Raw genomic sequence first — 16,878 nt, 5'->3', positions numbered from 1 at the left:
ACCTGGTATTGCAGTACTTCCAGGAACGGTGCAGTGGCTCTAGGCCTTTTGGCTAAGAGCATTGGCGCAGAGTGATCCTTGGCGTGTGCAAGGTGACCTCTGGCGTTTGTGATTTGACAAAGAATTGGAACGATTGGCTACGAATTTAAAAAAAAAAAATAAATAAATAAATGTTGACCAAAAACGTTTCTGGTTTAAGTCTGCTAGTGGCTGGAAAGCTTACTAGCAAATGTTTCACAAATATTACCAATAATCTTGCCAGTGTTTAGTTTAAGCACTGCACAGTCACTGTGGTGTGTAGCTCAAATGTCTAAACAAACATGTGATAGTTATGTAAATATTTCATCTGAAATATACGGACTTGTAAAGTGTTCACATTATCCTTCAGAGGCCGAAATTACAAAGTGTCAACCCCGAAGTAGGACACCAATAGATGTTCCAAATATAGGAACAGGAGTAGGCCATTCAGCCCCTCGAGCCTGTTCCGCCATTCAATGAAATCATCACTGATCTGTATCTTAACTCCATCCACCCGTCTTGGCTCTATATCCATTTATACCGCTGTCTCGCAAAAATCTATCGATCAATTTCAAATGATTAACTGAGTTAGCATCTACTGCTTTTTGTGGGAGTTGCATACTTCTACCACCCTTCGGTTTCTTAACGTCTCTCCTGAATGGCCTGGCTCCGATTTTAAGGTTATGTTCCCTTGTCCTAGACTCCCGCACCAGCAGAAAAACTTTCTCTCTGTCTACCCTATCAATTCCTTTCAAAATCCTTAAAACCTCAATCAACCCACCCCTTAACCTTCTGTATGCTAAGGAATACAAGCCTGGTTTATGTAATCACTGCTCATAATCTAACCCTTGGAGCCCTGGTAATATTCTGGTGAATCTGCACCGTACTCCTTCCAAGGCCAATCTATCCTTTCTAAAGTGCAATGCCCAGAACTGTACACAGTACTCCGATGTGTTCTAACCAGGGCTTTGCGTGGCCACAGCAAAATTTCCTCCCCTTTTTGATCTAAACCTCTAATTATAAAGGCTAATGCTCCATTAGCTTTTCTGATTATTTTTCGTATCTGACCACTACATTTTAGTGATCTGTGTCCCTGGACCCCTAACTCTCTTCTAGACCTACACTGTTCCTAGCTTTTCATAGAAACATAGAAAATAGGTGCAGGAGTAGGCCATTCGGCCCCTCGAGCCTGCACCGCCATTCAATGAGTTCATGGCTGAACATGCAACATTTCACCAAACATGGTGATATCATCTGGCAAAAGTGATTGTAGTTGCCTCCGTTGTATCAGCTCAGAGCTGCTTTCATTCTGTTCTTTTAATGGATATCCTTGGACTCAGCTGCCCCCCAGTCAGCTGCTGTGCTACAGAAAATGGATTTGACTGCATAAATGCAAGAATTGGAATCCGAATGAAAATATAAAAGCAGCGCATAAAATGGTTCGATGCTGACTAAAGGCCAGTCAGAGCAATACAGTCAACTCAGCTACTGACCAATCTTTAGCCCACTCTCTTGTCTGATGGCACAAGTCAAAGCTGCAGTTACACCACCACTTTTGCCCCAGTGTGAAGTGGTTTCATGTGAGTATCATTGCACAGTCACAATATAAACTTTTTTTTAAATTTCAAAATATACTTTATTCATATAAAAATTTGTACAGTACATTCAAAAGCAGTTCAGTACATTTAGCTGCGGTCAGCAATCCCATACACTACATTTGGGTGCTGACGGCAGTTCCGTTCGACAGTCACAATATAAACTCTCAGCAATAGCCAGCAACCTGATTGCTGAGCACAGTAAAGCGAGGCTCGTTACATTGCCTCCAGCAGGTAGTCCGTCATACACTGCTTTGCAATAGTACATACCCGGACTGATCCAAAGCCATATTTTAGAAGTGCCCAGGCAATCCATTGAAACGTCTGGGCACTTTTACATTTACTTTGGAACTTTGTTTTAACGTTAGGAGATTGCCAAGCAGCTGCCTGCTCTCTCATGCATTAAAAATGAGCCACCCAGGGAGGGGAGCTCTGCGCATATACTTAAGCTCACACGCACGGAGTTCTGTTGTGGCTATGAGGTGTTGTCTGCAGCAAAGCTTCGATGTGCTGGTTGAGCACTGCAGTACACAGATACTGTCTTGAAACCAATAGCAGTAGCTTACTTACAATCTTTAAAAAAAAGGTCGATGGGAAAGGGTGTATCTAGAAGAAGCAAATCAGAATAAAATAAAAACATCAAAAGAAAAGGCCGTAGCCAGAAAGTTCAGTTATGTATGTGGCTATCTTTCCTTTCTCTTAAATGTGTGCTCGTTGACATGCATTACTGAGGAAACCAGAGTGTATCAGGTTGAAGTGTTTAATAAAAATACTTTCTCCTGATTGGACTAAATCTCCCTCTTAGTGCCAAGGTCTTGCCCGGGTCAAGGGCTTGCAGACAAATTTAGTCTGCACAGTTTCCTTTGTCAGTGAACCACAGAAGTTGGAAATATATCCAGGGAGCCAGTCCAACTACTGTTAACCACTTTCTCAGCTGTTATGAGATCAAGAACATAGAGAGGAAAAAAATGAACAGCAGATTTGTCAAATTACGTTGTGTCTTCAACATATTTGATAATCCAATAGAAATAAAAATCCACTATTGATTCGCTATAATTCTTTAAAAGCTGTGCAGTGTCTGCTTTCTTTTAGGTCATCATTCACTTCATTTAAGCTGAGCATGTAGTGCTGTGAATGAAAGCCTACTGCTCCCCGAAGGATAGGAAGGCTCATATTAAAATGCAGATGGAGGAAACTTCAGTTGATAATGTGTGCAAAGCAAAACATTGATGAATTGCTGTAAATGGCTTATGATGTGATTTTGGCACAAACTGCGTAACCTCGCCAATGATTACATCTCCATCCCCAGCCAGCGTCCAGATTGAACCAGACAGTTCACAACCTCAGCGTCTTATTCAACCCCTTGCTGAGCTTACACGCCCTATCCTCTCCATCAAAAGACCATTGCTCCCACCTCTAACATCCCCCACCTCTGCCCCTCCCTCAGCCCATCTACTACTCAAATTCTCACTCATACCTTTTGTCATCTCTGGACTCGACTATTCAGTACTCTCTTGGCTGGCTTCCGACCTCCAGAAACATCAGTTCATCCAAAACCCTGTTGCCTGTATCCCATCCCACACCAAGTCCCACTCATTCATCACCCCTTCCCTGCTGACCTACATTGGGCCCTGGTCTCCCAATAGCTAAAATTAAAAATGGTCATCCTCATGTTTAAATCTCTTCATGACCTCACCATCTCTAACCTCCTCCAGCCCTACAACCTAGTAAGAACTCTGGTCCTAAAAGAAATGGCTACAAATGGATTGTTGGCCTTTATTGCAAGGGGGATAGAGTATAAAAGCAGAGAAGTCCTGCTACAACTGTACAGGGTATGTACAGGGTATTGGTGCGGCCACACCTTGAGTACTGCATGCAGTTTTGGTCTCCGTATTTAAGAAAGGATATACTTGCATTGGAGGCTGTTCAGAGAAGGTTCACTAGGTTGATTCCGGAGATGAGGGAGTTGACTTATGAAGATAGGTTGAGTAGTTTGGGGACTATACTCATTGGTGTTCAGATGAATGAGAGGTGATCTTATAGAAACATATAAGATAATGAGAGGGCTGGACAAGGTGGATGCAGAGAGGATATTTCCACTCATAGGGGAAACTAAAACTAGGGGCACAGTCTCAGAATAAGGGGCTGCCCATTTTAAACTGAGATGATGAGAAATTTCTTTTCTCAGAGGATTATAAATCTATGGAATTCTCTGCCCCAGAGAACTGTGGAGGCTGGGTCATTGAATATATTTAAGGCAGAGATTGACAGATTTTTGAGCGATAAGGGAATAAAGGGTTATGGGGAGTGGGCAGGGAAGTGGAACTGAGTCCATGATCAGATCAGCCATGATCTTGTTAAATGGCAAAGCAGGCTCGAGGGGTCAAATGGCCTACCCCCGCTCCTATTTCTTATGGTCTTGTGTTCTGTGTTCCTTCAATGTTAGCCATTTTTGTGCCTCTCCCCATCCCTTCACTCCATCATTAGTGGCCATGCCATCAGCCGTCTTGACCTTATCCTCTGGAATTCCCTCCCTAAATCGCTCCACCTCGTCCTCCTTTAAGACCTTCCTTAAAACCCACCGCTTTGACCAAGCTTTTGGTTTCCTCACCTAATTTCCCCTTCTTTGGCTGGGCATCCATTTTTGTTTGATTGCGCTTCTGTGAAATTTTTTCTAAGTTTAAGGTGCTATATAAATGCAAGCAGTTTGTGTGAAATCTCACATCCAGAATACATGAAAAATTCTATAACATGTAAGCACGGATATTAGGCATGTGGAGGACTGATTGTCCAGTAATTTGGAGGTTTAGAAACTGATGATAGACATTTGCAGGGGTTCCACAGCTGATATTTGAGCTGGTTGATCAACAGGTGATCATTTCTGACAGTTGCGAGTTAACTTGCTGATTGAACTTTCCCCTATAGAGATATTACACCTTCAACAGACTCAGCTGTTCTAAAGTCAAATACAACAGGATCCAGTTATGCTATAATTGATGCAATTGTAAGGAAGTCACCTGATTTTCTCCAGAAGAAATGTTTCCAAGATTTAAATGTTAGAACAAAGCTGCCCAAATATTTTGGATGTTCTTCCAGTTAACTCTGTTAATGAGGACAGAATTCCTTTGACAGCTATAAAGAAACAATGGCTATTGACCCTATGCCATGCATTGGAAGGCTCCCTTCCTCCAGCTTACTGCACTAACCACCGTTTCCTGCCCGGGAGGTGAAAGGAGTCAAGTTGTTCCCCACTCTTTGCCAGTTCCATAATGCTGGCCACATTGAGAGACATAAGAATAGCCTGGGATAATTCACTCTCCATTCTCCCCTCCTCCCATACCTCCAAAGTTGTCACATTAATGACATGCACTGAAATAATATCAAAGGAGCTCAAATATAAGACAAGTTCAATAAGAGTCAGAACACTAAAACTGGCTGAACACAAAAATAGTACAGGCCTCCGCCATAGAGGGTTGTAAAAGTGAACGTTTTAAGAATCAATATGTAAACTTAAATAACCAAGGAGGAAAAGCCCTTATTATCAAAAGCACTGATTTGCAGTTCTCGTATAAAAATGGTTGGAGTCATAGAATACAATCCCCAAGTCACCTTGAAGTAAATTTTCCTCTTCCCGACAGCTGATCCCACAACCTACTGTGGTCATGGTGGGTGGTCTCGGACCACCTGACTTTCCACTGCTTCCCAACAACTTCCCGGCTGGAACAGATGGGAAGTTACCCGCCAGGATTTAAATGAGGCTCGAGAGTTAAAATGTCCTGGCCTCAGCTCTGGAGCAGCAGGCTACCTCAGGGCTCTGTGGGACCAGGCTGAATTGGGTCAAGTGGAGTAGGCAAAAGACTACCTCAGGGACTGTATAAGGCCATAGACTGGGCTGAGCAGGCTTCACTTGGATCAGGCAGGCAATATGCTAGTTTGGGTCTCCTTGGAGTCCTGGGCCAGGTTCAGGCTTAGCCAGGTCAGGGAGCAGCAGAGAAAAAGCCAGCCTTGGACGCTCTCTGGGCTGTATACTGGGTCAAGAGGAAGGAAAAAGCCTTCTTGGAGCTCAGGTTAGGGCAGCATGGGAGGCAGCCCAATATTAATATTCCTCAGGCAGGTGAGGCTGTGGAAAACACTACTGCAGGATCACTTACCTTGCTGACGAAATTGAGAGGATTCATTGGGATGCAAGTATGATACAAGTGCGCTTATCAGTGACACAGAATAAATATGATGGAATTATTTTAATAGGAAGTACTTGCATTTATGGGATGTAAAAAAAAATTGCATTTATATCGTGTCTTTCACATCTTCAGGATATCCTAAAGCACGTTACAGCCAATGAAGTACTTTTGAAGTGTAGTCAAACGCAGCAGCCAAATTGCGCATAGCAATGCCCCACAAGCAGCAACAAGGGGTCCAAATTTGTCTAGGAGTTGCTCCGCTTTTTTGGAGCAACTTGATTTTTCTAGAGTATCTTAAAAATCCCCATTTTGCACATTTAATTTGTGCCAGTGTAAGTGAGTTAGTTAGGATATTTTATATAGTTTAGTTTTATTTCTTCAAAAGGAGGCCTTATCAGCCACCTACGCCTGTTTTGGCCATTTAAGCCAGTTTGCACAGCTAATAGTTGCTCCAAAGTAACTTAGGCCAGCGTATGTGGCCACTTGTGGCCGCACAGAAAACCCTTGCGGAGAATTAAGAAATCAGCGTAGGTAGCCAAAGATAGGGAGAGGGAAGGGAAGCACAGAGGCCTTGCAAAACACTAAACATCTTCACAACAACATCAAAGAAGCATAAAAACCATCAATAATAAATAATAAATAAATTAAATTAAACTTAAGTCCTACCTTCCTAACTCGGCCCTCTGAGAGACTGGACTTCTCTCCAAGGGACTGGACTTCTCTCGGGAAGACTTAATCTGTGTTGGGTCATAACGATTTGACATGTGCCCACACAAAATGCAATGTTCTCTCCACACAGTTGCCTGTTGGCCCATGTTTTATCCGGAGGTGCTGTTGAAGATTATCAGATTGTCCCGTCGGCCAGGGATAGGGGCGGCGAACATCGGGTCATCCCTTCGGCCAGGGATAGTGATGGTGAACATCGGGTCGTCCCTTCGGCCTAGGATAGGGGCGGCGAGCATCGGGTCCGGCTCACAGCCTGCAGAACGCGCTGGGAGGGCGAGAAACTACTGCGCATGTGCGCAGACTCCACTGCACATGCGCACAGCTGCCGGCACTGTTTTCGGCGCAGGGCTGTAGCTCCGCCCCCCACTCCACGAGAAACGGCGTGTCAAGACTCAGGACACACAGCAGAGCGGCCAGAATCGTTAGTAAGTTTTTTGGCGCCGTTTTCAACGCACAAATTCGGCGGATCTCGGGAGAGTGCGCCGGAAAAAGGGGTTGGGGAAATTTGGGCACAAGATAACTGAGCAATTAATGCAGACAGATTATTCTTTTATGCTAGCAAACTGAGGAGAGAAATTATGATGTTTCATTCTCAAGTTGCTGCTCCATTATCAGACCTATCACAGCATTATAAGCAAAACCTTGTGACAGGTCAGGCAGTAAGGCAGTAAAATCACCAACATATTACACATATCGGATTACACCCATGATTAATTTTTTAAATCATGATATTTGAGCTGGCACATTATAAGACGTATTTGCAGTTTTTTTAGTATTCCCCACATCACCAGGAACAGCATTTTCTGAGTTCCAGTGTGTTGTCTTTTTATAATTATTAAGAAAACAGTAACAACGATGTTTGCTAGGCGCACATGTAGTAATACAGTTCAGAAAACAGTTTCCTAAAACCGTTGTTTAATTAGAAGGATTTGTACTTAAAAGCATGATGCTTGCCTAGAAAAGAAGACAAAGGTTGTTCCTTCTCCTCAGTTTTGGCCCTCAGAAACTGTTATGGTCTTAAGTCGGAGGTCAGGCCTACTGCAAAGAATAATGATTCAACCTTGTGTCAAAACCTGACTTGAGCAGGGTTCATAAGAGGGCTGGAGAACAAGGAAAAGGATGCTATGCACAGCAGGAATATCCTGGCTGCTCAGTCAACAAGGTTCGACCCTGACAAAAGCAATTGACTGTCAAAACGAAGGGCAGCATATGAATGGGGAAACAGATTTCGATTGGCGGGCGGTGAACTCAGCAGTGGAGGTATTCTTGTAAAAGATTGGACCCGGGAAAACTAGCATCAAGAAGGAAAGGTACTTTTGGCAAAAATAAGAAAAGATGATTGTCTGTTTAAATAATTACCAATATCCAAAAAGTGTAATATTGTTTGAAGCCCCATTGTTGAAATCTCTGGTTGTACCTAATCTACAGTCCATTTTCCACTTCAAACACGGTTTGCAGAATAAACTTTGCCTGGGGAGCAACATATCTATCAAACAAAAAGTTTTGTGCATGTTATTTTACCTGCTAACATAGTACACCAGCAGATAAGGTCTAATGTACACTACTTGGAATCTGCAGTTAATGACATATATCTCTCGGGTTGAAAAAATGTTACAGCTTTTCGCCTACACGGTGTGTGACTTGACCTTCTCTTTATTTACAATGGAACAGCAATCGATCATCTGCAACTATGAATCAGCAGGGAGGATGGGAACTAACAACTGCTGCAAGAGGAGCTGTATGCCATCGAAACAGGAAACCTTTCCTCTCCTGCTGCCTCACGCTCTCAACTCTTAGGTCAACAATAAATTCTTATAACCGTCTACCTCAACACAAGTTCAAACCATGTAAAATATTGGCTTGAAATTTGGATAAACAAGGCAAAATTCTGAACTTAACCACCCAACTTATAAAAGTCAATTCTGAGTGAGATAAACCACACAAAAGAATGAATTACTATTTAATGATACAAAATATGAAATATGCGCTCAGTATAAAATAACCCCGAATTTAATTTTTCTGCAAGTATTCAAAGAAGCAAGGATCCCGCACATAAATTCTGCGGTTATCCTACGGGAGACAATCTTGCACTCCATCTGCCATTAATCACGGAATCATGGAAAATACATATCATCGTTACTGGAACTGGACTTCAGGGTTTTATGATACTAAACAGCGCGGCACCTTTGTGAAGTTGAGCCATGTGGTTTACATTTATAATTTTATTGCTCACCTGTCTTGCTTATTTACAGTAATGTCATGAATGACATTATAGGGCAAAAATAAAACTGAGGGCAACATTTCTACAAGTGCCCGACTCTTACAGGTCTATATTTTCCAATTGTTCATTGCTCTGTTCATGAAACTGGTCAGCTCAGGAAGGGGTTAGTTAAGTGATCAAAGATGAATTCTTTTCACTAGTACCGTATTACCAGGTATCTTTTGGCCTGTTGGCACCTCAATTACCTTTATTAAATAGCTCATTTCATTATCAGATTATGGATCGGTTTGTAATTTTACCAAAATATCTCCACCTAAAAGTTAGAATTTATTCTACTGAAGGTTTTCTAGTTCTTTATGTATCTACATAGGATGCATACAATTAAATGTCAAAATTGTTTACCAAACAATATAAGCTTGGAAGTCCATGTGTTAGGCAGTATTCACCATAGCCATGACTAGAAAAAGACAAGACTTTGCGGAAAAAAAATGGTGCTGTAGTAATGAAGTCTACTTCGCTCTGCCCTCATCACTCATAGATTGAAAACCAGGGTTGGGCAGGAATTCCACCTACCCAATACCCGAGTACAGTCTAGTGTGGTACTGAGGGAGTGCTGCATTGCCTGATAAGCTATCCTTTGGGTGAGGCATTAAACCAATCTGCTTGTTCCAGTGGTTGAGATGACAATAAAAATAATCCCTGGTGCACTTATCCAAGAAGAATTTTACTGGTGTCGTATTCAACATTGCCTCTCAACTGACACCACCCAAAAAAAACATTAACTGGTTGTTTATCGAATTTGCGGTCAGAAAGATTTTGATATGCACAAATTGGCTGTTGCAGAACAGTGACTGCATTGAAAAAGTAACTGGATATGAAGCACTACGGGAGATCCTGAGACACACGATAATGCATCGTATAAATTGATTTTTTTTTTCTTATTTAAATACTTTATGCTACCCATGTGGTAGACGTTGCTGCAAGTTGTTGGATGAACATGTGCTACCAGCCATAAATTGCAGGCCACGATTTCTTGCAATTGTTGCAGCAGTAAATCCACATCAGCTACTTGGCTCCACTGACTTTTTTGCAATCAGCAATGTACTAGTAATCAGAGCATGCACCCATATTGTATTTCACATTCATTGAAGTAGATATAGTTACCAATGGCACATCATATGGAAGGTGTTAGTTAAAAGAGTTTAAAAGCAAAGGCTGCAATGATGTGTTTAAAATGAGAAGAATGAAGCTGTCAATTTCCACAATTTTTGCAAACCTGGGATGGAAAGGATGCAGGTTTTTTTTAACTGGCTTACAAGGAATTAAGACCTTTTATCATATTGGTGAACAATTTGATGTGCTGGAAGCCCTCAGTTAGATTTAAATGGCACACTGCTGATGAGATTTATGTAACCGAACTGCAAGAGCAATAAAACAGCAGGAATTATGAGAAATATCAGCATACATTTCCAATATACTGTATTGCTATGAAAACAGGATATCGAGTGATTCAGTCAGTGTGTGAAAATCTCATGGTATCATTTTCAGCACCATATAAATGGGCCAAAACATGATCATGTTTCATCATGAGGATTACACTGTCAGTTTTATTGCCGTAGATAAATGTGCGGTAAGTAACAGAAAGCTGTTACAGTACTTGTGTTACACGATATAAAACCGAGATACAGGTAAGCTACTTCACCGCAAAATTAAAACATCAAAATTTCAGCATATAAAAAATAAACTTTGGCGGAATTCGAGTTGTTTATACTTGTACAGGCCAAAGACATTTGGTATCTGGTTAACTGGCCCACATGACGATGCTTCATACCCTGTATTAGCAAGTATAATTAGTGTTTTTGAGCAAGAACCTATATAACTGTTGGGGCATAATAGCTAAGTCTAAACCTATTCTACCAGATTTCTACATGCACATGCACACTGCAAACAGCAGACAACACACAAACACAACACAACACACATACAACAGACAAAATACACACAACGCAACCTGCCCTTTCACCTCCTCCCTTCTCACTGTCCAGGGTCTCAGCACTCCTTCCACGTGAAACAGCGATTTACTTATACTTCTTTCAATTTAGTACACTGTATTTGCTGCTCTCGATGCGGCCTCCTCTACACTGGGGAAACCAAATGCAGATTGGGTGACCACTTTGTGGAACACCTCCATTCAGTCCGCAAATGTGACCCTAAGCTTCCAGCCACTTGTCATTTTAATTTTCTGCCCCACTCCCACTCTGACCTCGGCCTCCTACATCAATGAAGTTCAATGTAAACTTGAGGAACAGCATCTCATCTTTTGATCAGGCCCTTTACAGCCTTCTGGACTCAACACTGAGTTCAACAATTTCAGACCATAACTTCTGCCCTCATTTCAGACGGCAGCTGTTGATGATTCTGCTATTCCCATTTACACCTCCTTTAAACCCATCTTCTGTTTCTTTACATAAGTACAGAAGATATAGGAGCAGGAGTAGGCCATTCGGCCCCTCGAGCCTGCTCCGCCATTCAATGAGATCATGCTGGAGTGGAACTAAACTACAGAACAAGTGGGAACCTGTTCAACCTTCGCCGTCTCCAGGCCGGGTCCAGGACTACCCTAACCTCTGTCGTCGAGCTATAGTACGCGGACGACGCCTGCGTCTGCACACACACAGAGGCTGAACTCCAGAACATAGTCGACATTTACTGAGGCGTACGAAAGCATGGGCCTTACGCTAAACAGCCGTAAGAGAAAGGTCCTTCCCCAGCCTGTCCTCACCGCAAAGTACTGCCCCCCAGTCATCAAGATCCACGGTGCGGCCCTGGACACCGTGGACCACTTCCCATACCTCGGGAGTCTCCGATCAACAAGAGCAGGCATTGACGACGAGATCCAACACCGCCTCCAGTGTGCCACTGCAGCCTTCGGCCGCCTGAGGAAAAGAGTGTTTGAAGACCAGGCCCTCAAAACTGTCACCAAGCTCATGGTCTACAGGACTGTAGTAATACCCGCCCTCCTGTATGGCTCAGAGACATGGACCATGTACAGCAGACACCTCAAGTCACTGGAGAAATATTACCAACGATGTCTCCACAAGACCCTACAACTCCCCTGGGAGGACAGATGCATCAACATCAGCGTCCTCGTCCAGGCCAACATCCCCAGCTGATCACACTCGATCAGCTCCGCTGGGCAGGCCACATAGTTTGCATGTTAGACATGAGACTCGCAAAGCAAGTGCTCTACTCGGAGCTCCTACACGGCAAATGAGACATTACAAGGGCACCCTCAAAGCCTCCCTGATAACGTGCGACATCCCCACTGACAGCTGGGAGTCCATGGCCCAAGATCGCCCTGAGTGGAGGAAGTGCATCCGAGAGGGCGCTGAGCACCTCGAGTCTCAATGCTGATTGCATGCAGAAACCAGGCAGGCAGGCAGCGGAAAGAGCGTGCGGCAAACCAGTCCCACCCACCCCTTCCCTCAACGACAATCTGTCCCACCTGTGACAGGGTCTGTGGCTCTCGTATTGGACTGTACAGCCACCAAAGAACTCACTTCAGGAGTGGAAGCAAGTCTTCCTCAATTCCGAGGGACTGTCTATGATGATGATGATGGCTGATCTTCTACCTGAACTCCACTTGCCTGCACGATCCCCAGATCCCTTGATTCCCTCAATATCCAAAAATCTAGCGATCGCTGTCTTGAATACTTGTCTTACTTGTCTCATTACCATCTCCTTTTGCCTTGCGTCATCCCTTTTGTCATTTGATCTCTCCTGCCTTCCACCCAGTCACAGACCTTCCCTTTTGTTCTTTCCTCCCCTTTCACTGCCCCTGCACTTGCTTAAAACCAGTTGCATCTCGAACATCTTTCAGTTCTGATGAAAGGTCATCGAGCTGAAATGTTAACTCGGTTTTTCTTTCCACAGATGCTGCCTGGCCTGCTGAGAATTTCCAGCATTTTCTGTTATTATTTCAGATTTCCAGTATCCGCAGTATGTTGCTTTTGTACCTTAAACAGTATTCCTGACTCAAATTGTTATCGAAGCACCGACTAAGGATCAAACCAGGTCTGTTCCTGGTTGGAGTGTCTTCAGTTTTATGTTGCTTTGTTGCCTTATCATTCATTTTAATTGCCTGAGAGGTTGGTAAAGAATTATTCTTTATACCGGAATCACATTTATGAGCCTTTCTTCATAGCTATAACTTTTCATTCATGGTGAGTCTTGGCTGGAAGTTTTTCCAATGCTGTGCCCAGAACTGTTCACAATACTCCACTATGACTTAACTATTGGCCCGGAATTCGCAGCGGGTAATGAAGGCGAACTACCCCACTGAAACTGACTTCAACTTCTGGATTTAATGCACCACATCTATACGCATAAATCCTGAAGTTGCGGTTGGTCATTCACTGGTCCGACACTGGCTGTGCTGTACCTCTCCCTACCATTGTTGATAATCAGTGAAACTGACGAAAACTTGGGCTTTTCTGCGGTAATTTCGCTGTTAATTACCCATTAAATGCTAAGCCTTGATGAAATAGGTGTGACTGGGGTTTTAGCAATGTATTGACTGGTAAACAAACGTCCTGGCCCTGAAAATCTATTTTTTTATATTTGTGGAGCGTCAAATTTCTCCATGATGCTAAAAATTAAAAATGTTTTCAAACTTAGAATTTTTTTTTTAAGTTTGTTCAGCTTCTACCTGATCCCCATGTAAAAGTCCCAATTTTAATTTCACTCTCTAACATTTAAAACAAATTCAGATAAAAGCAGCTTCTCATTTCCTGGTTTCCTGTCTGTGATTCTTCAATGTGATTGGCTGCTTAGACAGCTTGTCTATATCACTGCAGCATTTCCGTAGGAATTCACATTATTAAACAGCCGACAATGAATTGAACATCAAAAAGGGCAAGCTTCTTGCCACAGAGATTGTTCCTTCCCACCTTCCCCACCCCCTCCAGAAATTAAACCAGTTGGTGCAGTCACCAACTCCGGGTACCAATCGAGTTGTGTCCCGTATCTCCAACAAGAAGTTATGTTAAAGTCTTACTTGAAAGGTCTCCTGGTTTTGTATGTAATCTGCGAATGTGAGAGATCTGTCGACCACCATCCAGAGCTTCCAGGAAATTTCCAGTCTCTGAAATAAAACGAGTGATAGGTATAAACATCCAAGTGTCCCTCTTTAGAATCATAGAATGGTTGCAGCACGGAAGAAGGCCATTCTCAACTAGTTCCAGTCGCCACCCGTTTCCCGCAGCTCTGCAATTTTCTTTCCCTTCAGGTACTTATCCAATTCCCTTTTGAAAGCAATGATTGAGTCTGCCTCCACCACCCTTTCAGGCAGTGCATTCCAGATCCTAACCATTCACTGCGTAAAAAAGTTTTCCCTTACGTCGCCTTTGGTTCTTTTGCCAATCACCTTAAATCTGTGTCCTCTGGTTCTCGACCCTTCTGCCAATGGAAACAGTTTCTCTCTATCTACTCTGTTATGATATTGAATACCTCTATCAGATCTCCTCTCAACCTTCTCTGCGCCAAGAAGAACAACCCCAGCTTCTCCAGTCTACTACATAACTGAAGTCCCTCATTCCTGGAACCATTCTCGGAAACCTTTTCTGCACCCGCTCTAAGGCCTTCCCATCCTTAAAGTACGATGCCCAGAATTGGACACAGTAATCCAGTTGGGGTCGAACTAGTGTTTTATACAGGTTCATGGGAATGTTTTTTTTAAGCTTTTTAATTAAAATAAATAGTACTGCAAAAAGTACTACCTTTCTCAAAACTGCCACTTTTAAACAGTATTACATAATGTCCCTTGATTCAATTTATTATAGTTTACTGTAAATATTAAGAGATAACAATTTTCTAAGCAACTCAATACTGGCATTATTCAGTCAATATGCAATGAGTTTATTGGCATTATTGGAATCACAAGTTTAGTTCCACAGTCACTCACATCTGCCTGACACAATTGAAAGGATGGAAAAAGATCATTGGGAGGGAAATTGGCCTGGGCAGCAACTGGTTTCTGTGTTTGGGGGATGAATCTTGTAAAGTGATAACCTGTGCTCAATGCCCCCCAGAAGAGCAGCGGCTGCCTAATTAGAAGCTAACTACTCCAGAATGTCCAGGGCGCCCACCTCAAAGAGGCGTTAGACCTCCTGAATATGCTAATCAGGGGCCTAAAGCATGTTTTAGGACCCCATTCCAAATTTGGCAGAGACTGGGTCTACTGCTGCCTAACCAGAGATCCTTAAATGGACTGTTGGAAGCCACTAACAAAAAGATTAAGTGATTTTTTTTTTTACTTGCCTTAATGTGGAGCCAGGAGGAGCTTCACAACTGTACTGTGGGGCCTCTGTGGGCCTGGGCTCACTCACACTTCACACCACCAACGCCCCCCCCTCTCCCCCGCCACCCATGGCCAAACTGTGGATCTGGCCCAACTTTACAAAGGCCCCGAGTGGCAAGCTACATCGGGACATCCAACTGGCGGCCACAGCGCGCCGGTTTTATGAAAATCAGCTTCAAGGCCCTCCTTTGAGGCAAGTCTCAGGTGTGCGTCCTGGGAAAGAGGTGAAGCAAGACTCATCGTGGGAGAAAGCAGAGGGAGGGTTATTACCAAGAAGTTTCAAGTATTACATTTCTTCTTCCCCTAGGCAGTGCAGCAAAATATATATATGCATTACTGTACCTTTTAAATATTTAACTTCAGAAACAAGGGGGGGGTAATTTTGACCAAACTCGACAGAGGTGAAACCCACGGGATCTGGGTGGAATGCTGGGTCTACACACTGCCCAATAGTGACTTCAATGGAGAATAAAATCAGACGTTGTGTAAAACCAGCACTCCACCCAATTTTGTCAGTTTCCCGATAGGGGACTTAGGTTAAAATCGCTCCCCAAGTAGGTATGGCAATTTATTCCTCAGCCTGAAATAATCAAGATTGTTGTTATATTTAATAATGGCATTTATGTGGCATCACAAACTGCTGAAAAAACATCAAGTGCATAGGCTTTCTGCTTGAAAAAGTTAGACAAATGTGTATTTATGAGAGAAGACATAAACATGTCAATATTTAAGATTGAACATACCAGACATTATAAATACCTCTAGTCTGACTTGCAAATTGAAAAACGCAATACCACAAGAGTTTTTGATAAAGTTGTTTCTTAGGATTCCTCTTTCCAAACTGCAGGCTATATCAGGAGGTAGCCAAAAATACCCTCAGCAAATCAGCATTCAAGAGCACGCCAGTCAAATACCATGGAACATCTGTCACCAATAAAAACGGACTTGGAACTTGACACGACGCAATCACCCACCTAGCAGGCACCACCTTGACACCGTGCCAAAATATGACCCTCCCAACAAAAAAAAAATCATCAACATTAGCAGCAGCAGACAAGCATCTGCTTCAGGGGTCGGAAGTCAGTGAAGAGCTGTACTTTGAAGATATAGATAATGGGATATAACTATCTGTGAGCTATTTGACTCATCGAGGACTTTGACAGCTATACTAGGGTCATTTCTGCAACATACCTAAGACCTAACCGTTCTGTTTGTCTGCAGACTGAATTATAAATCTAGATATGATCCACATGCCTTGATTTTGTTCTCACAACCCGTCTATAATATTGATAACTGTGCATTGTCAACATGAAGGTTCGATGGTGTTTCTCGATAATCCAAGATACTGCTTTTTTCTCCCTATTAGAGTGGTCTCTTTGTGACTTTGATTGGGGTAGAAATTGGGGTAATTTTGATGTGGCCTTAACAATACCCATAATATAATGGAATATTGTTGTTTATTGAATCTCGAAAAGGACTAAACCATGTAATGTTCCTATTGAAACACTCAACAATCAATATATCTTCCAAGAAAAGTTAGCGGTCATATGCGATTAAAGAACAATCCTAACCTCAGTTATACTGCAGTATCTTAGTCTTTCCTGTTTTTCTATTATTTGGATCAGTTGCTGTTATCTCTCTTTCACTTCATTCTTTATCCAAGGCGTTCAAACCAGTTTGAGCTACATGCATACAACAACTTGCATTTATATAGTGACGATAGACAAACGTCCCAAGGTACTTCACAGAGGTGTGGTTTGACAATACACCTTGGAAGCT

At 42.8% G+C, this 16,878-nt stretch overlaps 1 protein-coding gene across 1 annotated transcript in view; it reads right to left on the bottom strand.

The window, feature by feature from the left end:
• The window catches only part of emid1 (EMI domain containing 1), a 398,814-nt gene that overhangs the window by 190,907 nt on the left and 191,029 nt on the right, over positions 1-16,878 (bottom strand). Inside the window, exon 4 of the mRNA XM_070887893.1 lies at positions 13,798-13,884. Coding sequence (XP_070743994.1) covers positions 13,798-13,884 — 87 coding nt within the window. The remainder of the gene's footprint in view (positions 1-13,797; positions 13,885-16,878) is intronic.

This window comes from Pristiophorus japonicus, chromosome 8 (assembly GCF_044704955.1).
Source record: "Pristiophorus japonicus isolate sPriJap1 chromosome 8, sPriJap1.hap1, whole genome shotgun sequence".
Classification (NCBI taxonomy): Eukaryota; Metazoa; Chordata; class Chondrichthyes; family Pristiophoridae; genus Pristiophorus; species Pristiophorus japonicus.
Note: the sequence above shows the minus strand (reverse complement) of the source record. Positions and strands in the feature narration are given on the sequence as shown.